The 23,070-nt window shown below is 57.1% G+C and overlaps 2 protein-coding genes across 13 annotated transcripts in view; one reads left to right on the top strand and one right to left on the bottom strand.

Annotated features, from left to right (window-relative positions):
- Window positions 1-8,592, bottom strand: LOC141991448 (dual specificity protein phosphatase 10-like). 2 transcript variants are annotated; one of them, XM_074959749.1, is made up of 5 exons: window positions 8,475-8,586; window positions 5,880-5,953; window positions 3,109-4,274; window positions 779-1,102; window positions 1-289 (listed from the first exon to the last, which is right to left on the bottom strand). In XM_074959749.1, the coding sequence occupies exons 1-5, from the start codon at window positions 8,478-8,480 to the stop codon at window positions 18-20; spliced, it is 1,842 nt and encodes a 613-aa protein (XP_074815850.1). In that variant the 5' UTR covers window positions 8,481-8,586; the 3' UTR covers window positions 1-17. The 2 variants fall into 2 exon arrangements, with proteins under 2 accessions (XP_074815850.1, XP_074815851.1); XM_074959750.1 differs by lacking the exon at window positions 5,880-5,953 and having other exon boundaries at window positions 8,475-8,592.
- Window positions 8,593-20,187: 11,595 nt separating this feature from the next.
- MARK2 (microtubule affinity regulating kinase 2) overlaps window positions 20,188-23,070 on the top strand; it is a 104,655-nt gene continuing 101,772 nt past the window's right edge. For 4 of the 11 annotated variants that reach the window (XM_074957919.1, XM_074957918.1, XM_074957916.1 and 1 more), the window contains exon 1: window positions 20,194-20,665. In XM_074957919.1, coding sequence (XP_074814020.1) covers window positions 20,609-20,665 — 57 coding nt within the window. In that variant the 5' untranslated portion in view covers window positions 20,194-20,608. Of the gene's footprint in view, window positions 20,666-23,070 lie in introns of all 11 variants that reach the window. The other 7 variants (XM_074957915.1, XM_074957910.1, XM_074957905.1 and 4 more) reach the window with 3 other exon arrangements.

Raw genomic sequence — 23,070 nt, 5'->3', positions numbered from 1 at the left:
CCCAGCTCAGGCCCCCCTTACACCTCGGTCTCCACCCCAGTGAGCTTGAGTTTGGGGGTGAGGATGCGGGGCGTGACCCCTGCGTTGAGATCCGTCTCGAACTCCAGCAGCTGCCCCATGAAGTTGAGGTTAGGCGAGATGATGGGGCGTTTGCCTTTGACGTACTTGTAGGCGTCGCTCATGGTCATCAGCGTGTGCTTCATCAGGTAGGCGATGACAATGGTGGCTGAGCGTGAGACGCCCGCCTGGCAGTGGATCAGCACGCCCTTCCCCCGCTGGTGTGCCTCCTCTGGGGAAAGGGGAGAGATGGGGGGTCAGCGCCTCTTACCTGCCCAGCCCTGTACACAGCCCTGCACCAAACCCCCTGCAGCCCCCATTATCCCCGGCACCACCAGCCTAGCTACCATATCCTCTGCACCCCCAACCCCTGCATACCCCAACCCTCTACCCAATTCCCTGAACTGCTGACTCCGTCCTGAACCCCTAACCCTGCTACCCAATCCCTGCACCCCCACTGTGCCCAGGCCCCCCAACCCCCTGCATACCCCAACCCTTCTACCCAATCCTCTGAACCCCCCAACTGTGCCCTGCACCCTCAATCCCCTGCATTCCCCCAGCCCTGCTGCACCCCCTCACATGCTGGCCCATCTCCTCAGGGTGGGGAGTGGGTGCAGTGTGCTGAGAGGTGCAGCCTCCTGTCCCCAACCCCCTCTACTCCTGGGGACACTACCCCAGCCCCCCTCCCCACTTCCCAGGGCCACCCTCCTCCCCCCCGTACCGATGAACTCAAAGGCCTCCTCGAAGTACTGGCGCAGGTCCTGGCGGCTGTTGTCCGTGGCAGGCAGGCGCTTGTAGCGCAGCTGCCCGCTCTGTGCGTGGTAGAGGGGCAGGTGGGTGGTGACGTTCAGCACGTGGCCCACGTTGAGACTCAGCATCCGCTCCAGGTCCTGCGCGTCGCGCTCGTTGCCCAGGAACAGGAAGGGCAGGATGGGACTCAGCTCGGCACTCTCCAGGTCGGGGGTGAGGGGTGGGTCCCCGTCCACCCCCTCCAGGACCCCCCCAGCTTCCTCCAGCGGCTCTGACGGTGGCACTGCCACGCTCCCTGCAGGCAACGGCTCAACATCACAGGGGGCACATGGACCCACACTCAGACCTGCCCCCGGCCTGAACCCCCCAAACTCAGACCCTTGGCCTGTGAACTCCCACACTCAGACCTGTCCCCGGCCTGAACCCTCCCAAACTCAGACTCCTGGCCTGTGAACTCCCACACCCAGACTTGCCCCCAGCCTGAACCCCCTCAAACTCAGACCCCTGGCCTGTGAACTCCCACACTCAGACCTGCCCCCGGCCTAAACCCCCCAAACTCAGACCCCTGGCTTGTGAACGCCCATACTCAGACCTACCCCTGGTTAGAACCCCCAAATTCAAACCTTGCCCTGGCCTGAACCCCCCAAATTCAGACCTGCCCCTGGCCTGTACCCCCTAAAGTCAGACCACTGAGAGCCCCCAGCCTTTAACCCCCCCAATCTCAGAAGCCCCCAGCTGATGCCCCATATTCAGACTGGCCCAAATTCAGAGCCCGCCAGCCTGTGAATCCCCAAACTCAGAACCCCTCTGGCCTGAGGCCCCAAATCCAGATTCTCTCCGCCTGACTCCCCAGTCTGACCATCCACACTCAGCCTTCCCCAGCTGAAACCATCCCTTGAGAACCCCTGAAACTAGAAACTCACCCCAGACTCTCAAGCTCAGACCCTCCCAGCCCGACAGCCTCCTGGTTTATGAATCCCCCAAACTCAGGGGGGCCCCATTGACCTGAGCCTCCAAACTCCAGCCCTGCCCCATAACTCAGCTCAAATCACAGCCCTAGCACCTTCAACCCAGCCGGATTGCAAACCTCCTCCACCCCTGACCTTCAGCGCCTCAGTCCCCCGAGCCCTGAACCCTCACCCCAAGCACCGTAGTCCCTGACCGTTGACCCCAAACAACCGCAATACTGACCTTCAAGCCCTGAACTACCCCCACCCAGACTAACACCCAATCTCTGACCTTCTCCCCACAACCCTTCACTCCAAACTCCGAGCTGCACAAGAGGGGGGGGCCGAGAAAATGTCGCCATTTCCCTGTTCTGTTGACTGCCCTCCCCGCAGGGCCAGCACCCCCCACGCCCACCCCGACTCTGCAGCCTGCGGGCGCTGCTGGGCTGGGGGGGCTGCAGCCAGCGCCCTACGGCCAGCTGGATAAAATGTGGTGGAGTCTCTCCGTGGGCCCAAGCTGGGGTTAAGGGAGGGGGGAAATTTTGGGGGAAGGGAGATGCTGGGGGGAGAGACGTATGGGGTGGGGCTTGAGGCAAGGGGTGGGAGGATCTGGGGGGAAGGGGGATCTCTGGGGGAAGGCAGGGCCAATGGAACTAGAGGAGCTGGGGGGATGGTAGCAGCCCAATGCCTGGCTCCCATCACAAATGGGGGTCACAGTTTTGTCCAATGGCTGTCAGTGCCCCTGCAGGGAATGGGGGAGGGGCAGGGAGGAGTGATGTCATGTCACCAGCTGGGCTGAGATCAATCCCGCTCAACAGGCTCAGAGCAGGTGGGGGAGGGGGGGAGCCTGGACCAGCTGCACTGACCCCACCCCCACCCCTTAACTCCGCCATCTGTTCCCTGTGGATCCTGCTGGGATGACGTCAGAGGGTCCTGCGCTGGGGGATGAGGGGAGGGCATAGGAGGGGCAGTACAAGGCTGGGGGGCGGGAAGGGAAGGCTGGGTGCACTGTGCAGGAGCTGGAGGGTCTGGGACTGCAAGGGGTCTGGGGATCAAGCCTGGGAGAAGAGAGGGTGCACTGGGAGGGGTGAGTCCTGGGGGTGAGGGGTGCACTGAAGGGGGTCTTGGCTGGGGGGGTGGAAATCTCTCCCCAGCCCTAGGAATCTCTGAGAGAAGCCCTGTCAGGTCTCAGCCAGGACAGGTGTCCTTGAGAAGACAGGTTCTCTCTTCTCCCCTCTGTGCACCCACCCTCTGTCCACCCTCTCCCCCCCCCATCCAGCCACCTGTGGCCTGCCCACCACAGCCTACCACCTCCCGCCCTCTTGGTAGCACCGTCGCCCTCATGCCAACCTACCTCTCCTGCCCTGCACCTCCTTGTTGAGCGAGTCCAGCACCAGGTGGAGGTTCTGGGCGGGCAGGGTTTTGGGGGGCTTGGGAGGGGCCGGGGTCTCCCCCGCTGTGGCACAGCAGCCGTTCTGCTGCTCCTTGGGCCAGAGGCGCTGCAGGGAGTCATGGGGGTCTTTGGAGGCCATGAAGTCCAGCACGGCCAGTTTGCCCTGCTGGAGGCGCCGCCTGCCAGCCGCGTCCGAAACACTGAAGTGCATGGCGCCCTGCAGCTGGCTCTTGGTGTACTGCACCAGGTTGCGGCAATCCAGGATCAGGGGCGCCCCCTGCTGCTGGGTGCGGGAACGGCTCATCTTCTTGGCCAGCTCCTCGGGCCAGATGGTTCGCACGCTGTAGTCGTCCTCGTCATAGCTGGAGGGGGGTGAGCCCTGGGCTGGGGGGTCGTAGGCCACGATGGGGTCGCTGCTGCAAAAGCTGCAGGAGGAGCTGACCGACTTGACCGAGGGGTTGCATGCCAGGCAGGCCAGGGACTTGAGGGCTGACGGGGTGCAGGGCAAGCACCCCAGCTTCTTGACCGAGGGCGGGGAGCAGCTGAGGGAGGCCAGGCTGGAGCGGCACGACAGGCACCCCAGGGAGCGCAGCCCCGGCTTGGGGCTGGCGTCGTCGCAGCGCATCAAGCGCCAGCAGCCCCGGCAGCCGCCTTTCAAGGGGTGCATGGTGCCCGCACCAGGGCTGGAGAGGCGGGAGGAAGCAGGTGACGGGGTCTCCCCCCTGGCCGGCCGCGAGTTTTCCTTAAAGCAGCGCTTCTTGAGCTTGGCTTGAGGCAGCAGCACCTGGAGCTCTGGCCCCCCGCAGGACCTGCTGCCGCCCTGCTGGAGGTCGAGCTGCAGGGAGAGGTTGCGCTCGCGTGCCCGGCTCTGCCCGGCCCCCACCGTCAGCTTGATGTCGATGGTGTGGGAGTGGGGGAGCGGGAGACAGGCCTGGGGCTCCTGATAGGGTGGGGCAGCCCCGGTTCGGTCCTTAGGGGGTGGGTGGCTCGGGGGTCTCCGCGTCCGGGGCGACAGGAGCTGCTTGTCGGCAGGGAAGCTGTGATTGAGGCGCAAAGCCAAGGTCTTGGGGCGCTGGAGGAGGGAGAGGCGGTCTTCCAGGGGTGAGGGAGGCATTGGGAAGGGTGACCTGCAGAGAGGGGGGAGAAAGGGTCAGGGGGGTGTGGGATACTAAGGGGGCACAGAGGGGTGGTCCCCACATCAGCGATCCTCCCCATATGCCAGCCAAGCTGTGCCTCCCTGCACGCACCCCCATGCTATGGGCACCAGGGCTGAGAACCAGCAAACTCATTTCACATCCTCCCAAAAGCTTTTTAACCCTTCACACTCTGGCGCTGATATTTCAGGTGAGGTCCAGTCACTGCAGCCAGGGTCAGGGGGTGGAGCCCTAGAGTCCTGGCTCCCTATTGGCTTTGCTGTTAAATAGTCCCCATCCCCCCCCCCAGAGGTGCCTGCATCCCAGTGCTGGGAGGGGGAAAACATAGCAATGGGGCGGGGGAGCAGCTGGGCAGGCCCACCTGATCCAAGCTCCTAGTTGCAGATTCCCCCCTCCCACATTTTGGTGCCTTATCAGTTCCAAGCACCCCCTGCTCCCCTGAGGCTGAATCAGATTCAAAGAGGCCAATTCATCTCTGTTCTCCGCGCTGGCAGAGATTAACCCCTCCCACATGCCTTGGGGGGCTCCAGCTACCAGCAGCCCCACATCACCCACATGGCCAGGGTGCAGGGCTCCTCTGCGAAGCGTATCTGGCTGGGGCCATGAAGGGATCATGTGGGAAATTACACACTGTGTCCCTCGACCCAGCCTACCCCCACACCAGCACTCCATCCCCCCATCTTCACCCAGCCCCTCCCCCCATTTCCTGCCCCCATAGCGACTCTTTGACCTCCCCCCCTCCTCTCTCTGTCTCCCAGTGAGGGTCCATGCCCCATCCCCCTAGCCCCCCCACACCTGCGATGGTCTCTGCTTTCCGCACAACCCCCGCCTTCTGTCAGCATTCCCCTGTCTCCATCTGGCCAGCCCTGGAGCACTCGCTCCCCATGCTCCCCCAAGACAGCAGCTCTGCTCTAAAGCGAGGTGATGGGGGCTGGCTACTCCCATCAGCACCTCTGGCAGCGGGGGGAATGTGAGGGACAGAACTGCAGAACTAGGGCGGGGGGTTCCCCCTCACTAGAGAGAAGTGTCTGTGCCCCTCTAGCCTGGGATCCTTCCCCAGCAGACCAGGGGCTATCGAGGGCTTCAGGGCCTGGGCTCAGCTACTCTTAAGGACATCCACGTGCATCCACATAAGGGGAAAGCCATGCACAGTCGCAGCTATACATAGGCCTATGGGCTCACACACTCCTGCACACTCAGCCACATGTGTGCACAGATGCACACTCACACACGCTTTCTGGCAAATGCACTCAGACACACACATACACATGCACAGATGCACATTTGTATGCACGCTCATCTCCATGCACGCACATGCCTATGTGAAGTCAAACTCACATGCACCCCCGGCAGTTGCCCCCATGCACACTCACATTTGTACTCAAGGACATATGCATGCTCACATTAGTGCCTGCTCACACCAGGGCACACTTCATCCGTGCACACACTCATACTGGTGCACACCCACCTCAGTGCATGCATAGGCACACCTACATCAGAGCACACGAACTGGTGCACGTTTATCCCAGTGCATGCCCTTGCACACACCAGTGCACACTCATACTGATGCACACTCACCCCAATGCATGCCCACACGCTCTGCTCTTTAGCTGGCGAGTCCAGGTCCCTGGGGCAACATGTTTAGTCCCTCCCTGAAAAGCAAAATCACGGCACCTCTAAAAATACCCAGCTGAGCTCAGGGGCTGGCAGCACCCGACAGGGGCTCTTGTGCTTCCTCAGGTTACCACCCAGGGGTGAGCTCACCAGCTGGCCCCAGAAGTGGGAGGTGGGAGGGCAGAGGACTGTTTAGACAGCTGTCCCCATCTCTGACAGCAGGGGGCAGCCCTAGCCCCATGAACCAAAGCGCCCCCAGCTCTTGGGGACAGGGGGCTGTATCCTTGGCCACCCCATCTCCCAGTATGTGATACCCATTGCCAGCCAATCAGCAGTAAAGATTCCCTGTGGATTCTGACTGATTGGGGAGAGGGCTGTTCTTCCATCTGCAGAAATTCTGATTGGCTAGGGTCCAGACTGCTTTTCTAGCTGGGGGTGGTGGAAGGGACAAGGGCAATGCTGTGTGGCTGCTCCTGCCCCTATGCCCCCCACCCCACCTTCCTGCTACAGTCTCCTCCTGTCCCTAGACACACACCCCCAGCTCCTGTCCCCATGCCACTCCTCCTGCTCCCTTACTCCCAGCCCTGCCCTCCCATCTCCCTGCACACACACCCATAACAGAGCTACAGCCCCCATCCCAGGGATGGTGTACCCTCTCTCACATTTTGCCCCATTCCAAGCTGAGAAATAATCCCAGTGCTGGGAGCAAGTGGCTCTTAGGTGGGCAGCTGCCTGTCTCTGACGGAGAGGTAATTAATAGGAGCATGAGGTGGTTGGGTATCTGTGTGTGTCAGGACAGCCATGTATGTATACATATGCTGAGCGGGTTGCATGGGCACATCATGGGGGGGAGGGAGTGTGCACTGTGGGATATGTACCTATGAAAGCTTTTGTATGTTGTGTGTGCACTTTTTCTGTGTGCTGTGGTGCGAGCACACACCAATGCGAGTGTGCATTTGTGTGCAAGCTTTGGCATGATGGGTTATGCGAGTCTGTGTTTGTGCACTTGTGCATGTTGTGGTGAATGTGTATTCTGGTGGGTGCATGCACTTTGCAAGCTTTGGCATGTTGTGGAGGATGTACTGTGGTAAGGATGTGTTGTGGTTGGTGAGGGTGGGTGTGCAACCTTTGCATGTTTTGTGTCTGTTTTTGTGTGTGTCTGTGCAAGCTTTGCAGGTTATGGTGGGTGTCTATTTTTGAATACCTGAGCATGGGCGTGTGCGTCTGCGTGTGTGTGTGTCACAGCATAGGTGAGTGCAATTATGCATGTTCCTCTAGCAGTCATTTTCATGGTTATGCACATGCATGTGGGGGTGGGAGTGTAAAGCCCAGGAGCTCATTGGCCAGCCCCAGGAGTGCCACCAGTAACTTCCCCCCTGAGCCCCTGAATATGGTATCACAACCCAAAAATAACCCCTTGTGTCACTGCAACGCTGACCACAGAGTGGGCACAAGGTCCCACGGGCCTCCCAGTTCCCTGTAAGGTAAGGTCACAGCTGGCCAGACTGACAATACCCCCACTCCCACCATGGCTCAGCGCCATGAACCCAGTTACCACCTGCAGCTGCAGGATCCCACTCAGCCCCCTCCAAGGCCTGACATCACACTTGTCCTGCACCCCCAGCCTGGCATTGCCACCCATCCCCCCAGCCTGGCATCACTCCCCATCTCCCCAGTCTGCCATGGCCCCCACAGCCTGGCATCACCCCACATCCATTCACCCCCCCCCCCCGCAGTCTGACATTGCACCCACCCACCCCTGCAATCTTGCTTTGCCCTGGTACCCTCCAGCCTGGCATTGCCCCCGTCTCCCCAACATGGCATCACCCCTCCAGCCTGGCATCACCCCCTCCAGCCTGGCATCACGGTTCTATATCCTCCCCCTTGCCTGGCATTCCCTGCCTTGAGTGGGAGCCCGTCTGTCACCCATGATCGCGGCTCTAGCCTTCCCCTCCTACGCGCCCCAAAGCTCTGCCGTAACAAGCCGTGCTGCCAGCCACCACAAGCTCTGCTGGGTATCCCCGCTCCCCTGCCTCCCGTGTCCCCCCGGTTCAGACAGCAGGATCCCCCTCACCCCCCGGCTGCCAGTCACCACCTTTGACAGCTTAACCCTTCCCTGGTGCCGACCGGTCCTCGGCCCCAGCTTCCTTCATTAGCGCCCGGCGCCCCCGCTCCAGATGTGTGCCCCCCCACCAGCTGTTTTACAATACACCCCCAAGCTGCTACCATGCTAGGAACCCCTACGCTGCGGGGTCACCACTTTCGGGGATGTTCCCCCACACACACACACGCGCGCGCGCGCGCTCGCCTTTACCCCTACCTCCAAATCTTTGCACCCTTGCCCACAAAGCGCTGCGCCCTTCCCCCCATGTTCGCACCCCGGCCCCCTTGAGCCAGCCAGATGTTGCCCCCCCTTTGCCCAGAACGTTCCCCTTCCCAAAACAAATCCCCCGGGGAGAGACAGCCCCCATGCCAAGCCCCTAGCACCACTGAGTGCCAATCAGAGCCCCCCAGGTCCCCAGGGGTGAGGGGGTACAGGATACCCAGCCACCCTCTTACCTGCATCAGATCCCTATGCTGTGGCTCATGCCCATGTGCGTAGAGGTTAGGGGGGTCCTTGGAAGCCAGCCCCTGCGTCCCCCCAATGGCCAGGCAGGTTCCACCCCCCGGGTTGTCTATTTACTTCCCCCCACCCCCACCACTATCTGGTGCTGAAGCTTTGCTTTGATGGGAGGAGGGAGCAGGGAGAGGAGGAGGGGCTAAGGGGGGGTGACATCATCTGTAGCCAATGAGAGCGAGCCCGGATCTCCGGGATGGTGAGGCACAGGGTCACGTGACCCAAGCTTGGCTTCATTGTGAAAGGAAGGAAGGAGCCCCCCTTGGATCTGTCTGTCTGTCTGTGTGTTTGTCTGTCAACGGGGGAGGGCGCTGGAGAAACACACGGACTGCTCTGCCTAACTCCATAGAGACCCAGATCCATCCACCCCCACAGAGAGCGACCACTCTCCCTAACCCCACAGAGATCTGGATCCATCCATCCATCCATTGACCCCCATAGACAGCAACCAATCTACCTAACCCCATAGGACCCTAGATCCATCCATCCATCCAAGTCTATTTATCCATTCATCCCCATGCACATCCATCTAACCAGATCTCCATTCATCCATCCCCCCACATCTATTTATCTACCTATCAGTGCCCATACACATCCTATTATCCAGCTACCCATCCATTCCTGCACACATCTAGTTATCCATCCATCCCCATACACATCTATCCAGGTATCTATCTGTCCATCTATCTGTCCACCCACCTCACCACCACCTTTTCCTTACTGCAGCACTTCCCATTGCAACACATTTTGTTTCAATATTATAACTATCACTCTCCCTCCCTCACTCTGATTTACAGTTGGGGAAACTGAGGCAGTGTGGGAGGGAAAGGCCTTGTGCTCAGTGTCATACTGTATGTCTGCAGCAGGGCTGGGAGGAGAACTCAGGAGTCCTGTGCTATAAACACTGCATTACAAAGTGTGTGGGGGAAGGGTGGCTTACATTAATTTTGCAAAGTGCTTTGAGATCCTGGGGGGAGTCACTAAATTAGCATAACGTCTGTCCCTCCACTGCTAGGAGCCCTCTGTCTGTTCATCCCCTCTACTCATTAGTGCAGCAGGAGGTGCTGTTTATGTCTGGGGTTCCCAAGAACGGTAGGAATCAGGTGAGCAAGAAATTAAACAGAACAGGGTCATGTCCCCTCAAACCCACCCCAGCTTTGGACCTGGCTCCAGTATTGAACCCTTTGCAGCCATTGGTTCAAAACAAATCTCCCTCGCCACCCTGACGTGCTGAGTGGGAGGGTGGGGTGCAGTGGGCCTCGTGGGCGAGCCCTGGTATGTGTCTCCAATGTTCACACGTGTGATGCCTTCTGCCAGAAGAGCTCTCTGTGCTTTGCCCACATCTGAACCTGGTGTGTGAGAGCAAGTTTCTGTGTGTGTGGACAGGCAGAGGTGTGGGGGGAAGGTGAATCCAGGCACAGGAATGGGAGGAATCTGTGTGTTTGGACAAGTGGAGGTATTCAATGTACATGTGGTGAGAAGTGCAGAGAAATGTCAAGAGGGTGTGTGTGCGTGTGGTGTCATGTGTCAACAGACATGTATATGCCTGGGGAATTCAGTGTCTGCACATGTGCATAGGGCAAGCACAGAGTCATGCATCCATGCTCGGGATATGTATGTGTGCATATTTGTCTGCATGTGTTAAGCATGTAAGAGTGCAGATGTGTGACAGATGTGTTAATTAATTAATTAATACATCATGCTCATTTTCCACATCCACTGAATCCCAAATCCATGCAAGCCACACCCACTGTACACGTCCAACAGATCCCAAGCCCCGCAGGCCACGCTGCCTCTCACGCCAACACCATAGCATGCTCCGGAGAGTTGGTAGAGGCAGCTTTGCCTTTGCATCTCAGTGCCTTTGTTTTGAATGCTGTGGGTTCCCTTCCCCCAGCATCTCGGGAGGGCGGGGGGGACCGCATAGCATGTTAATCATGGGTAACACACGCAGCATGGGAAGAGACATGCCCAACTGGCTCAATGAGAAACTTCTTGAGCTGGAGCCAACAGCTCCAGGTCCCTGCCCATTTGTTGGTGAGGTAATGGGGTGGAGGTGACTCAGGTACCACAACATCGGAGGCCAGATCCCCAGCTGGTGTAAATTAGGCACAGCTCCACTGGAGTCAATGGGAACTAGAACGTGAAACAGTGTTCCTTTATTTATACGTACGTGTGTGCGTAGTAGACAGAACCGTTTTCTGGACCCATCCCACAAATCCCTAGGGTGGACCTCAAGCTACTCCCATACTGAACCCCACAGTCTGGCCCATCTGGACTAGCCCTGTTGGTAGAGCTGGCATGCGGCAGCATTTGGGGGCTCTGGCTCTTTGAATCCCTCATTCAGGAGCAGTCACGCTGCAGGACTGCTTGCCTTGCATCCTCTTTCCCCCTGCCACTGCTGCTGGCGTGGGAGCCGGTGCACCCTCCCATGGGGCCTTTCCAAAGCTATGAGTCACCAGGGTTGAGCACAGTCCGGTCATGCCCATGAGCTAAATGGGCTTTCCTAGCTCTGGCTCCTTGGGGATTTCAAGGAGGAAAGCAGTGAACCAGGCACTATATATGCCCTCTGGGACGCCTTGCTGGGTTCAAAGAGCCAGGACCAGATCCTGTGGTTAGGTGCAAATCCGGAAGTGCCTCAAGGACTCCAGAATCATGCCCCTGGGTGGAGGGAGAGCAGAATGGGGCCTATTGCTTGGATGGGGAGGGTAAAGGGGTGGAATCCCTGCTGCTGACCTTACCCCTGGAAGCCTATTCCAGAGCTAGACCTAGCGTTAGAAAGATTTCCCTAATATGCGTGTATATTTGTGTAGGGTATGCGCGCATTTAAGCACGTGGGTATGTGGGCATGAGTTGTGTGTGTGTGTGCCGGGTGGGTGTGCATGTAAACATGAGTGTATATGTACAATCAGACACTCAGTCTCACCCTGGGCCAGGCTGATCCCCCAACCCTATAGCCCAGTGCTGGGTCTGTGTGGTTGCGTGTCTGGGGCTGCCCCAGCAGTGTGCAGGTGGTGGGGGTGCTCCCTAGAGATGCAGGGCCAGACCCACTGTGCACTACCCAGCTGGCTTCATCCACAGAGATCCCACTCCTGGGGTCCCAGGAATTATGTCATCAGCAGCCAATCAGAATGGGTCACTCCGTGCTGAGTTGTAAATCTCTTTCATAATTTTGCAGGCGGGGGGGGGGAGGGGGATTCTCTTGGGACTGTTCCATTGTCACAGCTAAACAGGAAAGGTGGGGGGAGAATGGAACTAACCATTATAAAACATGTCTGGGGTCTCTGTCTCTCTTTCTATCAGATTGTCTCTCCTGCCACTGGGAATCAGGACTCCTGGGTTCTATCTCCAGGGGGGATTTGGGTTGAGTGGGTTAGAGTGGGTGGCTGGGAGTCAGCACTCTGGGATTTCTATTCAGCACAGAGTGGGGTCTAAGTGGGTTAAAGCCGGGGGGGGGCGGGTTTGAGAGTCAAGACTCCTGGGTTCTATTCCCAAGGCTGGAGCAGAGTAACATATAGACACAATTCCCCCTCTCCTAACCATGAGACCCCAATTCCCTCCCACAGCTGAAAACAGAACCCAGGAGTCCTGAGTCTCAACCCCCTTCTCTCCCCACTTATTTTCTCACATGAACTGTGTAACTTGCTTGTAAGCTCTGCTTTGTTACTGGGGCCAGCAGTGGCTGTCTAAGCTTATTTTTAATGACCCAACAGGGGGGTATTGGGATCTGGGGTCTTTTCCTTCTAGGGGGTGCTGGCTCTGATCCAGCCAAAGGATGAGGGAATTGGCTGGCTCAGGGGGCAGGGAATGGGATACAGGGGATCAACTTAGACGGACGGACGGGAGGCAGCTTTTTCTGGGAGGCGCCCACTGGGATGCTGCAGGGGTTGTGCTATTTTAGAGAATCCTGGGGAGGAGGATAGGGGGACGGGTCAGCCCTGCAGGTATCTGTTGGAGCCGCCCCGCCCTTCCCCCCCCCCACATCTTGCCCCAAGCATGGACGGAGCTTGCTGAGACAAGCAACTTGCCCCACCCACGCGCTACCCGGTCGATCTCTGACGCCACAGATCTCCCTGCAGGCAGAACAGGCCCAGCAGAAAAATCAATACTGTCCCCTGCGCTAGGCCGCGAGCATGAGCATTGTCCCCCTCCCTATGTGACACCGCTGGCTCCCCACATCACAGCACTGCCTCCCCCATGGCACAACTGCCCCCTCACCCACAGCACCCTATCCATGATAGTGCTGCCTCCCCATCTATGACAGCATCCCACCCCCCCAAGGCACTGCTGTCTCCCAACCTCTGATGTGCTTCTCTCATATCCTTCCCTTCCAGTCAGCCCTTCCCTGGTTCTAATCCACTCCTGCCCTGGGCGTAGATACAGCTAGATTGGTGACCCATCTACTCCCAATTAGATTTATGGGCCCAGCCTGGTATCCTTCGCTTTCTCTGCCACCCCAGATCAGACCAATGGGCCAATCCAGCTGGTATCCCTCCCTCTCCTCCACCCTGGAACAGACCACTGGGCCCACCTAGGGTCCCTCAACCCCCATAATGCACCTGTTTGACGGGCCAGTGCTGCAGGTGTGCTGGTGGGAGTTTCCTTCCAGACCCTTAGGGGGAATGATCCAGCTGGCATCAAGTACACATGGGGAGTCTGAGGAGATAGCAGGGTGGGTGCCTGCAGGGGGGGCAGGGAGCTGGCATGTCAGGTGCTAAGGCACACACCAGCTCACAGTGGGTGCTAACAGCCCTTTCTTACCTTGCATCTTTGCTTCTGAAGCACATGGACAGGGCATGTGCACACAGGCTGGCACAGGATGGGGCAGGAGGGTGATCGGACAGTAGCTGGTGTCTGCAGAGGTTGCAATGCAAGGAAGAGGGTGCATGCAGCTGGATAGCTCCCCCCACGCCAGCCTTGAGTCAGGTGCTGCCTTGAAGCTGGGACACAGTGCTATTGCCTCCCTGCCCTCTAATGGGTATTGACAGACACCATGTTGGTGGTGATCAGCTGACCTGGCTCCGGAGGACCCATCAGCACCACTCCCTGCGAAGACCCATTAGCCTGGGGTGTGCCAACTGCAGGATTTAAAGCAGGCAGCACGGGGGGGGGGGGGGGGGATGGGATTCAGAGTAACAACACAAGGGGAGGCATTTAAATGCAGACACCTCTGGGGCAGAGCTGAGGGCTTTTGATACAGGGACACCTCGCCTAGTGCTGAGATGCAGCTGCCTCTGGAGTGGGGCACGAAGGCTGTTTGTAGATGAATTCCTCACCTGGAGCTGAGATGCAGCCACCTCTGGGGTGGGTCACAGAGACTGTTTAACACCTAAGGGTACACAGTGAGGAAGAATTGCGGAGGTGGGTGGCAATAGAAAGATCCAAGCTGGAGTCAGGCCAGGACACAGGGCTTAACCCCTGCCATCCCATAACCCTATTCATTTGACTAGGGCATACCCACCTGGCCCCAGAGACCACCTGCCCAAAGCTCCCCCTGAGCACAGCAGGGTTAACCATTTACATACGTCATTATCCAGAACGCTTTGCAGGAGAAGATTCTAGCGTGGTGTCCCTGACCCGAATCCTATGCTATGCCTCCCCAGTGGTGGCTGCATCTCAGCATAGCATAGGTTTGAAGCTAAGGGGGAAAGACTATACTTGCATAGTGTCTGACTTATCACCCCCAGGCCTACTGTCAAGCATGTGAAGAACACCATGTGTATTACTGTCTCCATGCATGTTGCCATGGCTACTAGCAATCTCAGATATGTTAGTATCCCCCATGCACATGGTCATGCATGCTAGCATTCCATATATGTAGTCATTCATGTTAGCACCCATGCACATTAGCACTGGGTTATGATGGTAGCAGCTCCAAGCAAGTTAGTCTCCCATACATGTTATACTTCATGTATGTTGTCATGCATATTAACATCCTCCAGGTATATTAGTTCCCATGCATATTGTCACATATGTTAGCACCCTCCCTCCATGATAGCATATTCATATATGTTGTCACATGTATTAGCACCCACCATTCATGTGAGCATAATTCATTTTTGTTGTCATGCATGTTAGCATCACCCATGTGTGTTAATGCCCATGAATGTTGTCATATATGTTAGAAACCCCATGTATGTGCTCATGTCTGTTGCACATCCCCAGTGTATGTCAACATCCTCCATGCATATTCGATCACAGGCATGTTGTCACGTATCTCAGCATGCCCCCCCCATCCTATACATGGTCCCACCCATCAACGCCCCCCACCCCCCAGCCCATGCAGCTTCCCCCTGCTGTTAAACAAGTCCTGTTGTTGGAAGCACCCCCTTTGTGGGTGCTACAAGGGTTCCTCAGCCTGACCCACCCCGTATCTCCAACCAGCTATGTGTATGATGGGCATCGTGCCCTTGGCCAAAGCTCCGCCTTGGCCACAGGGGCTGCATCCCCCACCTCCTTGGGAGGGGAGGGGCTTGGGATGCAGAGGCACTGTGGGGGTAAGAGGCTCAGAGGAAAGTGGTCTGGGAGCACAGGATTGTGCAGAGTCTGGGGGGCACAGGACTGGAGGGCTCAGATGCAGTTGAGAGTAAGGGGTCCAGGGGATACAGGACTGAGGGGCTCAGAGGGGGTTGGAGGGGAAGGGGTCTGGGGGGCACAGGACTGGAAGACTCGGGGGGCTGGGGGCTATGGAGGAGCCCATGGCAGCCCCAGCAGAGATGCCAAGGGATGGAACAGGCCTTAGGGCCCTCCCAACCCCAGGCGGGGCCCCATTTGCTGGGGGGCAGTGTGTGTGGTGCCTCCAATGACCCCCAGGGCCATGCCAGCTGGTGGTGGTGTGTCTTGCTCCTCCCTTGGCTTTAGCCATTGATTTGTTCTGGTTCTCCACTGCGGGCAGGGCTCCTCCACATCGTCCCTGCAGAGCCCCCCGCCCCGCGGTGCCCAGAACCCCCTCTCCACTGCTGGTGCTCAGGACTCCCCTCTGCAGCTAGAAGAGCTGAGTCCCAGCCTCCGCAACCCAGGCACTTAGTCCAGCAGTCAGGGTTGCTGGGTGGTGGGGACAAGACAGTGAAGGGTTAATAGCAAAGTAGCTCCCTGCCTTCACCACCTGATCATGTGTCTGGCCCCCCCAGCACCTTCCTCCTGTCCTCCATGGGGCTTTATAGGTAGAAACTACTATTCTAAGGCAGAGCTGGGGGAGGGAATCCTGACACACAGTCCCCCTTCTCCTCACAGCCTACAGGCTTCCTTACACTCCCCCCTCCTCAACCCACCCTACAGGCTCCTTCCACTCCCCTCTCCTCCCCCCAGTCAGCGGGCTGCCTTCTGCTGCCCCCAAGGCTATGTGCTGCCTTCTGCTGCCCCCCAAATTGGCCCCTAGCCTGTGAAATGCCTTGCACTCCCCTCTAGGTCCTCCCCCCTCCCCCTGTGGGCTGCCTTCTGTCTCCCCCATCACGTGGGCAGCTTTCTGCTGCCCCCCAGCCTTTAGGCTGCCTTCTGCTGCACCCCTCGCCCGGTCAGCTTCCCCCGCCCCCATTATCCTCCTCTTGCATTTCCAGTCCAGCCTTGCTGGGACCAGCCTGCCAGTCACACACATGCTGTTTGCCGACTGGGTTTTTAGTTCCACCCTCCGGTCTCTGGCACAGAAATCTTCCCACCTTCCCCAATCAGCCATGGTTCTGCTACTTGGCACCTGTGTTACCGTAACGCCACACAGACCCCCCACCCCAAGGCCCTTTGTGCCAGGCCCTGCAGCCTCCCTGCTCAAACTCACTAGACTCCACACCCCTCCCACAGCCTGGATTCCCAGGCCAGCATTGGAGCCACTGGAGCTTGCTGTGTCCCCTCCTCCAGGCACTGCCATGGACCCGGGCACCAATGTGCCCCCTCCAAGGCAACCCATGCCTCTTTTCTCCCCTAACCTGTCCCCTGTCCCCAACTCCAGGCTCCAGTTGCCAGTAAGAACTGCCATTGCCAACTGACTGGTTAGAGGGTGCCTGGGAAACTGTGTGCCCCCAGCTATGTGGGGCACCCCGCCCATGTGAGCAGGGATGTCAGGAGGCTGTGTGCTCCATGCCTTGCAGCAGCAGTGGGGCATAGATCGGGGCAGCATCTCTGCACAGGGACAATTCTCTCTGCTGCCCTGCCATAAATCACCCACTCCAGTCACTCCTGGGCCCTGCCCCTTGTTCCTGAGCAAGCCCCAACCTGTCAGGTGGCCATAGAGCCAGTGGGCACTGCTTGCCACGGGATGGCCACCCTGCAACTGACCCCCCAGTAAACGGGGGCTGGTGCCTTTGTAACCTGCATTTCCCCAGTTCCCTTAAAATCTTGCTAGGTGTTGCTATTGGAGAGTAACACTGCCCCCTGCTGGCAGGGTGAGTGGATTGGTCTCCTGCCCCCATATTGCATATTCCCTGCTGCCTTGGAAGCTGCAGGGGGTGGGGGGAGGTAATTTTCTGCACCACCCCATACACCCAGCTGGCTGCTATCAGGCATTCCTTGTCCCTGGCACCAGCCCCAGGACTCAGGAGTTTGGGGGGGAAAGAAAGAATGTAACCCCCTTCCAACAGGTCAGTCTGGCTCAACGAGCCCTAGCTGCAATTAAAGACGGGCTGCTGGGAGCCAGGACTCTTGGGTCCAAGCCCTGGCTGTGCCTGTGTCCCTTTGCCTATAGGCTTGCAAACCACAGCCATGGAGAATAGTGCGTCCCAGTGGGTAGAGAACTGGGCTGGGACTCAGGGTGCTGTTCCCAGCTCTGACAATAACCTTGGGCAAGAGTCCTCCCCTCTTTGGGCCTACATATCTCCTCCCAACCTTTGTCTGTTTAGATTTTAAGCCTAGGCTGCCTTTACTATGGAACTGTGATTTCAGTTGGGGTCTGTGCAGCCTCTGGGACAATGGGGTCCCTGATTTTGGTCGACATGATCCTGAGATACACAGAACAACAATAAAGCTGCATAGAATAGTTCCTCACTCTGTATGATTCTGGGCTGACATTCAGATGTGGCATGAAGCTCTGTTCATGCCTGGAACCCTCAACTGGCAGTTGAAAACTTTGCTTGGTGTAAAAAAGAAAAGGAGTACTTGTGGCACCTTAGAGACTAACACATTTATTTGAGCATAAGCTTTCGTGAGCTACAGCTCACTTCATCGGATGCTTGGTGTGTTACCCATTACATCTGGGTAGGGATCCCTGGGGAGTGGGCCCCAAACAGCAGTCCCCCATTGCTGATTAGGTGCTGGGTGCCAAGCTGCTAAGCGGACAGGCAGCATGTAGCTTTGCTGTGATGTGGAATGTGTCATGGCGTGTTTTGAACACAACAGTTTTGATAATCCACCTGGTGCTGCACCCCACTAAGGGCTCGACTTGCTTCCTTGTTAGCTCCCTATGCACTAGCACTCTGGTTGAAATCTACCCTCTTTACAGGGTATTTAGTTTGTGGGGGAGGGAGACCAACAGAGACCCAGATTTTGGAACGATCCACAAATGCAAGCATCAGCCAGTCCACGTTGGTTGTGTTAATGTTGGCCACGCAGTATATGAGCATCCTCTAGTGCAGGGGTTCTCAAACTTCATTGCATTGTGACCCCCTTCTGACAATAAAAATTACTACTTGACCCCAGGAGGGGGAACCGAAGCCTGAGCCCACCAAGCCCCACTGACCTGGGCAGGGGGTGGGGGAGGGCACAAAACTGATGCCCCAGGGAGGGGGCCTGTAACCTGAGTCCCATCACACAGGGCTAAAACCCTCAGGCTTTGGCTTCAGCCTCGGGCAGTGGAGCTTGGGTTTTGGCTTTGGACCTGGGCCCCAGCAAGTCTAAGCTAGCTCTGGCGACCCCATTAAAATGGAGTCGCAACCTACAGTTTGAGAACCGCTGCTTTAGTGTGTGTGTGGGTAAAGGGCTGTTGCACATGTGTGCGCATGCAGGTGTGGGTATATGCATGCGACTGGGACTCTGGGAAATCGTGTGGATGTGCTTGCATGTCGAGATGCATAGGTGTGTGTAGGCAGCTGTGACTCAGGGTAGGAGTGCCTGAGTGTGTGCACATGGCTGTGCAAGCAGATGTGTGTTTGCACATGACTATGTGCATGTAGCTGTGGTTTTATGCATACAGCGGGGGATATATGCATGTGCAGTTGTGTCTCCCCCCCCCCCCCCGCCGCCAACTAATTCCAGGTGCTCGCACACTCCAGCTTGGGCTAACGGGGGCGCTGGACGTCGTCGACAGCAGCCTGCTCCCATAGCATCTCGAGGACGCTGAGTGGGGTTCTGAGCGCCCCCAAGCGCCAGCGGCGTCCCGTGTGCACCAGCCTTTGCCCCTGGCCCTGAGCTGTGGGCCCACCAACTGCAGGTCTACCTCTGACCAGCAGGTGCCGCTGCTGGCGCACTTCAGTCCCAAGCTGTAGTTGTACCAGCCCATGTAGCTGGGTAATGAGACTCTGGCAGCAGTACCAGCAGCAGAGAAGGCGGGGTCTGGTCATATGAGAAAAATAAGGCTTCCGATCGGCCCCGTGCGCTGGGGGGGGCGGGGAGGGGAGGGGGGAAGAGGGGGTTAGCACCAGCAACCCCATGCACGGAGGAGGACCCTGGGAGGGGAAGGGGACCCTGTGTTTCCCCGAGAGCTGCTTGTAGGTGTATGAAGGAAGAGACGCACGGGTGTGCGTGGGGCCGGGAGGGAGTGTGTGCAGGTGAGTCTTGTGTCTCCAGGGGGCGCAGGTATAGGTGGGGGTGCAAAGCACTGGAATAAGTTGCCTACCTGGTGGAATCTCCGTCACTGGGGATTTTTAAGAGCAGGTTGGACAAACACCTGTCAGGGATGGTCTAGATAATACTTAGTCCTGCTTTGAGTGTGGGGGACTGGACTAGATGACCTCTCAAAGTCCCTTCCAGTCCTATGATACTATGACTTGCATGCACATTGATGGCTGGGCGCTGGCGTTTGGAGTTGTTGCAGCCCTACCATGTGTGCCTATGTAGATGTGCCCAGGTGTACACGCACACTTGTGGATGTTTGCACAACCAGGTGTGTACATGCATACATATTTGCACAATCAGGTGTGCATCTGTGTGTGCAAATTTTCATATCCAGGTACCCGGATGGGTGATTTATTCTCTCCCCCCCCTCTAGCCCTGCTACCCTCATCCTCACCGGAGAATGAACCCCTTCAGATGCAAACTCAGACCCTATTTACGGAAAGTGGCGGGAATAGCCGAAGCTGGGCGGCTCCGCCGGCTTTCGTCCCCGAGCTCGCCTAGGGAAGGCGGAAAGAACCGAGCCTCTTCGGCTATTTTCGTTGATTTCCGGAAATTGCCGAGGGGTGCGTCAGCGGGGGCGGGGAGTTTTCCGGAAACTGGTGCTCTTCAGCCTTCGGGAACTCTCGGGCGATCGTCCGGAAATGTCCGATCGCTGCCCTAAAGGTGAACTTCGGGTTTCTCCGGAAGGAGGCGGAAATGACCGACCGTGAAAGGGGCCGCGCCCGCTGTCTCGGATATTTCCGGAAGGAGGCGGGAGCAGGCGATGGTGAGGGAGGGCGAGTCGAGTGTTTCCGTGAGGCGCCCGCAGGTGGTGGTGGGGGGCTGGTGTTTCCGGAACCGGCGGAAACTGGCTCTGGCGGGCGGCTCGGATGTTTCCGGAAGGGGGCGGAAATGGCCGAAGGCCGGCGGCGGCAGCCATGTTGGGAGCTGCTGCTGTGTGAGTGTGAGATGCGCTGAGGGGAGCCGGATCTCGGGGCGGAGAAGGCGGCTTGGCCGGGGGCATTCGGCCTCCGGATCTCCTTAGCCCCGGCTCCGCGCAGCCTTCGCCTACGCGCACGCCTGGTTCCCGGCGGCGCGGCCTGGTCCCTGCGCCTCGTCCTCGGGTTCGCCTGAGCTGTCGGGCCGGGCTTCCCTCACCGCGGCCCCGCGGAAACCCATGTCCGAGCCCCGGCGCCCTCCTGCTCCCTGAGTCCCCCCTTCCCCCTGGGGCTCCCCCATGGTGGTGGCCTGGCCGCCCCCCAGCGGTGTGAGGAGAGCCCCGGCCTGAGCCCCAGGAACTGCCGGAGCCCCAGGAGCCGCTGGCCAAGGGGGGGGCAAGATGTCGAGCAGCGGCCGAAGCCCCCTCCCCACCGTGAATGAGAGAGACACGGAGCAGGTAGGGGCCTGGGGGGTTCCTACCCCACGGGCGGGCGGGATTCCATGTTTTGCTGAGGGGAGGGCATGCTGGGGGGGCAGAAGAGGGGTTCCCTGCACCGTATGGGGTACATCGAGCAGGCAGTGACTATGGGGCTATGGAGTGGGTAATACCCCATCCCCTATAGATTCCTTCCTCATGTTTTCTATGGTAAAGTGAGGGGTGGGAGCCTGCCTCTTCTCCATAGATCGCTATGCACCCTTCTTGGGTCCTTACGTATCCACCTGGTCCTCTCTGTGCTGGGGGATGTGGAACAGGAAGGCAGGAGACTCCTACAGAATCCCCTATATGTGCATACATACCCCCACCCAGTAGCTCCCTATATGCCTCCCATACTCTACAGTTCCATGGTGAACGGAAGGGAGGTGGTGCAGGTCAGAGATAACCCCTGTATGTGTACCCATGCCCCCCAGTACTTCATCACTAACTGCTCCTTGGTGAATGAGATATGGAGACAGGTAAGGGAGAGACTGTGCACAAATCTATAGACCTCTGTGTATCTTCCTAATCCTCCCCACCGTAGAGAGGGTGCAGGGACACTTGTAGAACCCTGTAACACTCCCATGGCGAAAGAGAGGCATGCTGCAGGAATGAGAGAGCGCTCTCTCTAGTTCTTATACCCAAAGGCCAATGAGTGATGATGTAGGAGTGGCTCTGTGCCCCCTTAATGTTCCACCCTCAACACAATCTCCCTGAAATGGGAAGGAGAGGGCAGTGGATTGATCTATCCCCTATGGGGTGCATGAGCAGTTTGGAGCAGGGACCATTTCCATCTCTTCTTCCTCTCCCACATATTAATTGCCTCATGGATCCATGATGAATGATGGGGGCTTTGACTGGGCAAGGGAAATGGCCCCCTGCTCTGAATCTCCTTGCCTTCTCTGCTGTTCAGTATCACATCTAGTCCTTCCTTGGGTTTCTCATGCTCACTCAGTATCTCCCTATGCCCTTATTAGGTCTCAGACCCAAGGGGTTACCTCTATCTCCAGTGCCTCATTCATTTGATGCAGCTCAAGATGCTTTGGGAGGTGGTGGTGGTTTGCTCTTTCATGGGTGTGTGTGCGAGAAGTGACAACTAGTGAGCAAATTGCTTCCCCAGGATGAATTTAGGAAACAGCTCCTAGGAAATACACCAATCTAACCTCTTTTTTTTTTCCCCTGGCCTTTGTGAGTTGAGACCTGCTGTAGATGGGAGCTTCTCACAATCAGTGATTTTTTTGGAGTTGATTTGTGGAGAGAAGAAGGGGCTGGCTGTGCAGCCAGGATCCCTCCAAGTGTTCTGTTTAACTGCATAAGGGAAATCAAAAGGTGTTTTTCAACCTTATTTGTAAAGAGTATTCTTGGGCAGAGTGAACACTCTTTCAAGAGTACAGTTGAGGCAGGTTGTGTAATAGCAGAAGGTAATTTATTCATTGCTTTGTGTTATACCTGACTTTTTTTTTTTTAAACAAGGAGAGGATCTGTTTGAATGTGATCCATTAAGGGAGAGGTGGGGTGCTGTTGTTCTTCTGGGCTGGTTCCCGTGAGGTGCTGAGAATCATTGCAGGACAAGATCCTGTGTGACTTGCTCACTGGTTTAGTGGGTAGGATAACTACCTGCACACACATTCTGCATTAGATAAGCCTGGCAAGGGGTGGACCTGGCAGTCTGAAAGATCTTGGACTTCTATCCTAATAACAGCCTTCACTCCATGAAGTCTGATTCATTCTCAGTGGTTGATGCTCTGTAGCAGCCATGTGCTACTTAATCTTCCCCTTCCCCTTGTCCAAAGAAAAGGTATTTCAAAAATGGGCTTCCCTCCCAGTCCAGAGACGGCTATGTGGTGGTGTCCCCTCTGCTAATAAAGCGCAGGGAGGTGTGGGTTTGTGTACTGTACATACACTTGTGCATTGTGTGGCCAAGAGGGCCCTAGCTGGACCATTTGATTGCTAATCCATGCCTTATGTCAGTGGAGTTACAATAGGGATGAAGTTGGATGTGGTCTCACTGCGTGCCCTGGTGCTCCTTAGATTTAGACTTTTTTTCGTAGGTGCCTTTAAATGAGCAGGAATGTGACTTCAAAATGGGGAGAGGCTCCCTCTGTTTCTATTAACTGGTCTCATAACATTCATTTCATCTTGTGTGCTTAACAATTTATTCAAAATAACTAAATTTGGCTGACATTTAAGCATGGTTGATCTAAAGCTGTTTCCATGATCTCTCTTCAGCTGCCTCAACTTTAAATTGCTGAAGCACAAAAATAAAGCTTCTGCTTCCCTTATCCCTGTGTGTATGGTTGGATGATGAGAATGCAGATCTCTGACTCTGACACTTTGGACTGTCTTAATTATCTAGGCTTCTTTAGCTATGTCCTTCCCTGTTTTCT

The sequence above is a fragment of the Natator depressus genome, chromosome 7 (genome assembly GCF_965152275.1).
Source record: "Natator depressus isolate rNatDep1 chromosome 7, rNatDep2.hap1, whole genome shotgun sequence".
NCBI lineage: Eukaryota > Metazoa > Chordata > Testudines > Cheloniidae > Natator > Natator depressus.
Note: the sequence above shows the minus strand (reverse complement) of the source record. Positions and strands in the feature narration are given on the sequence as shown.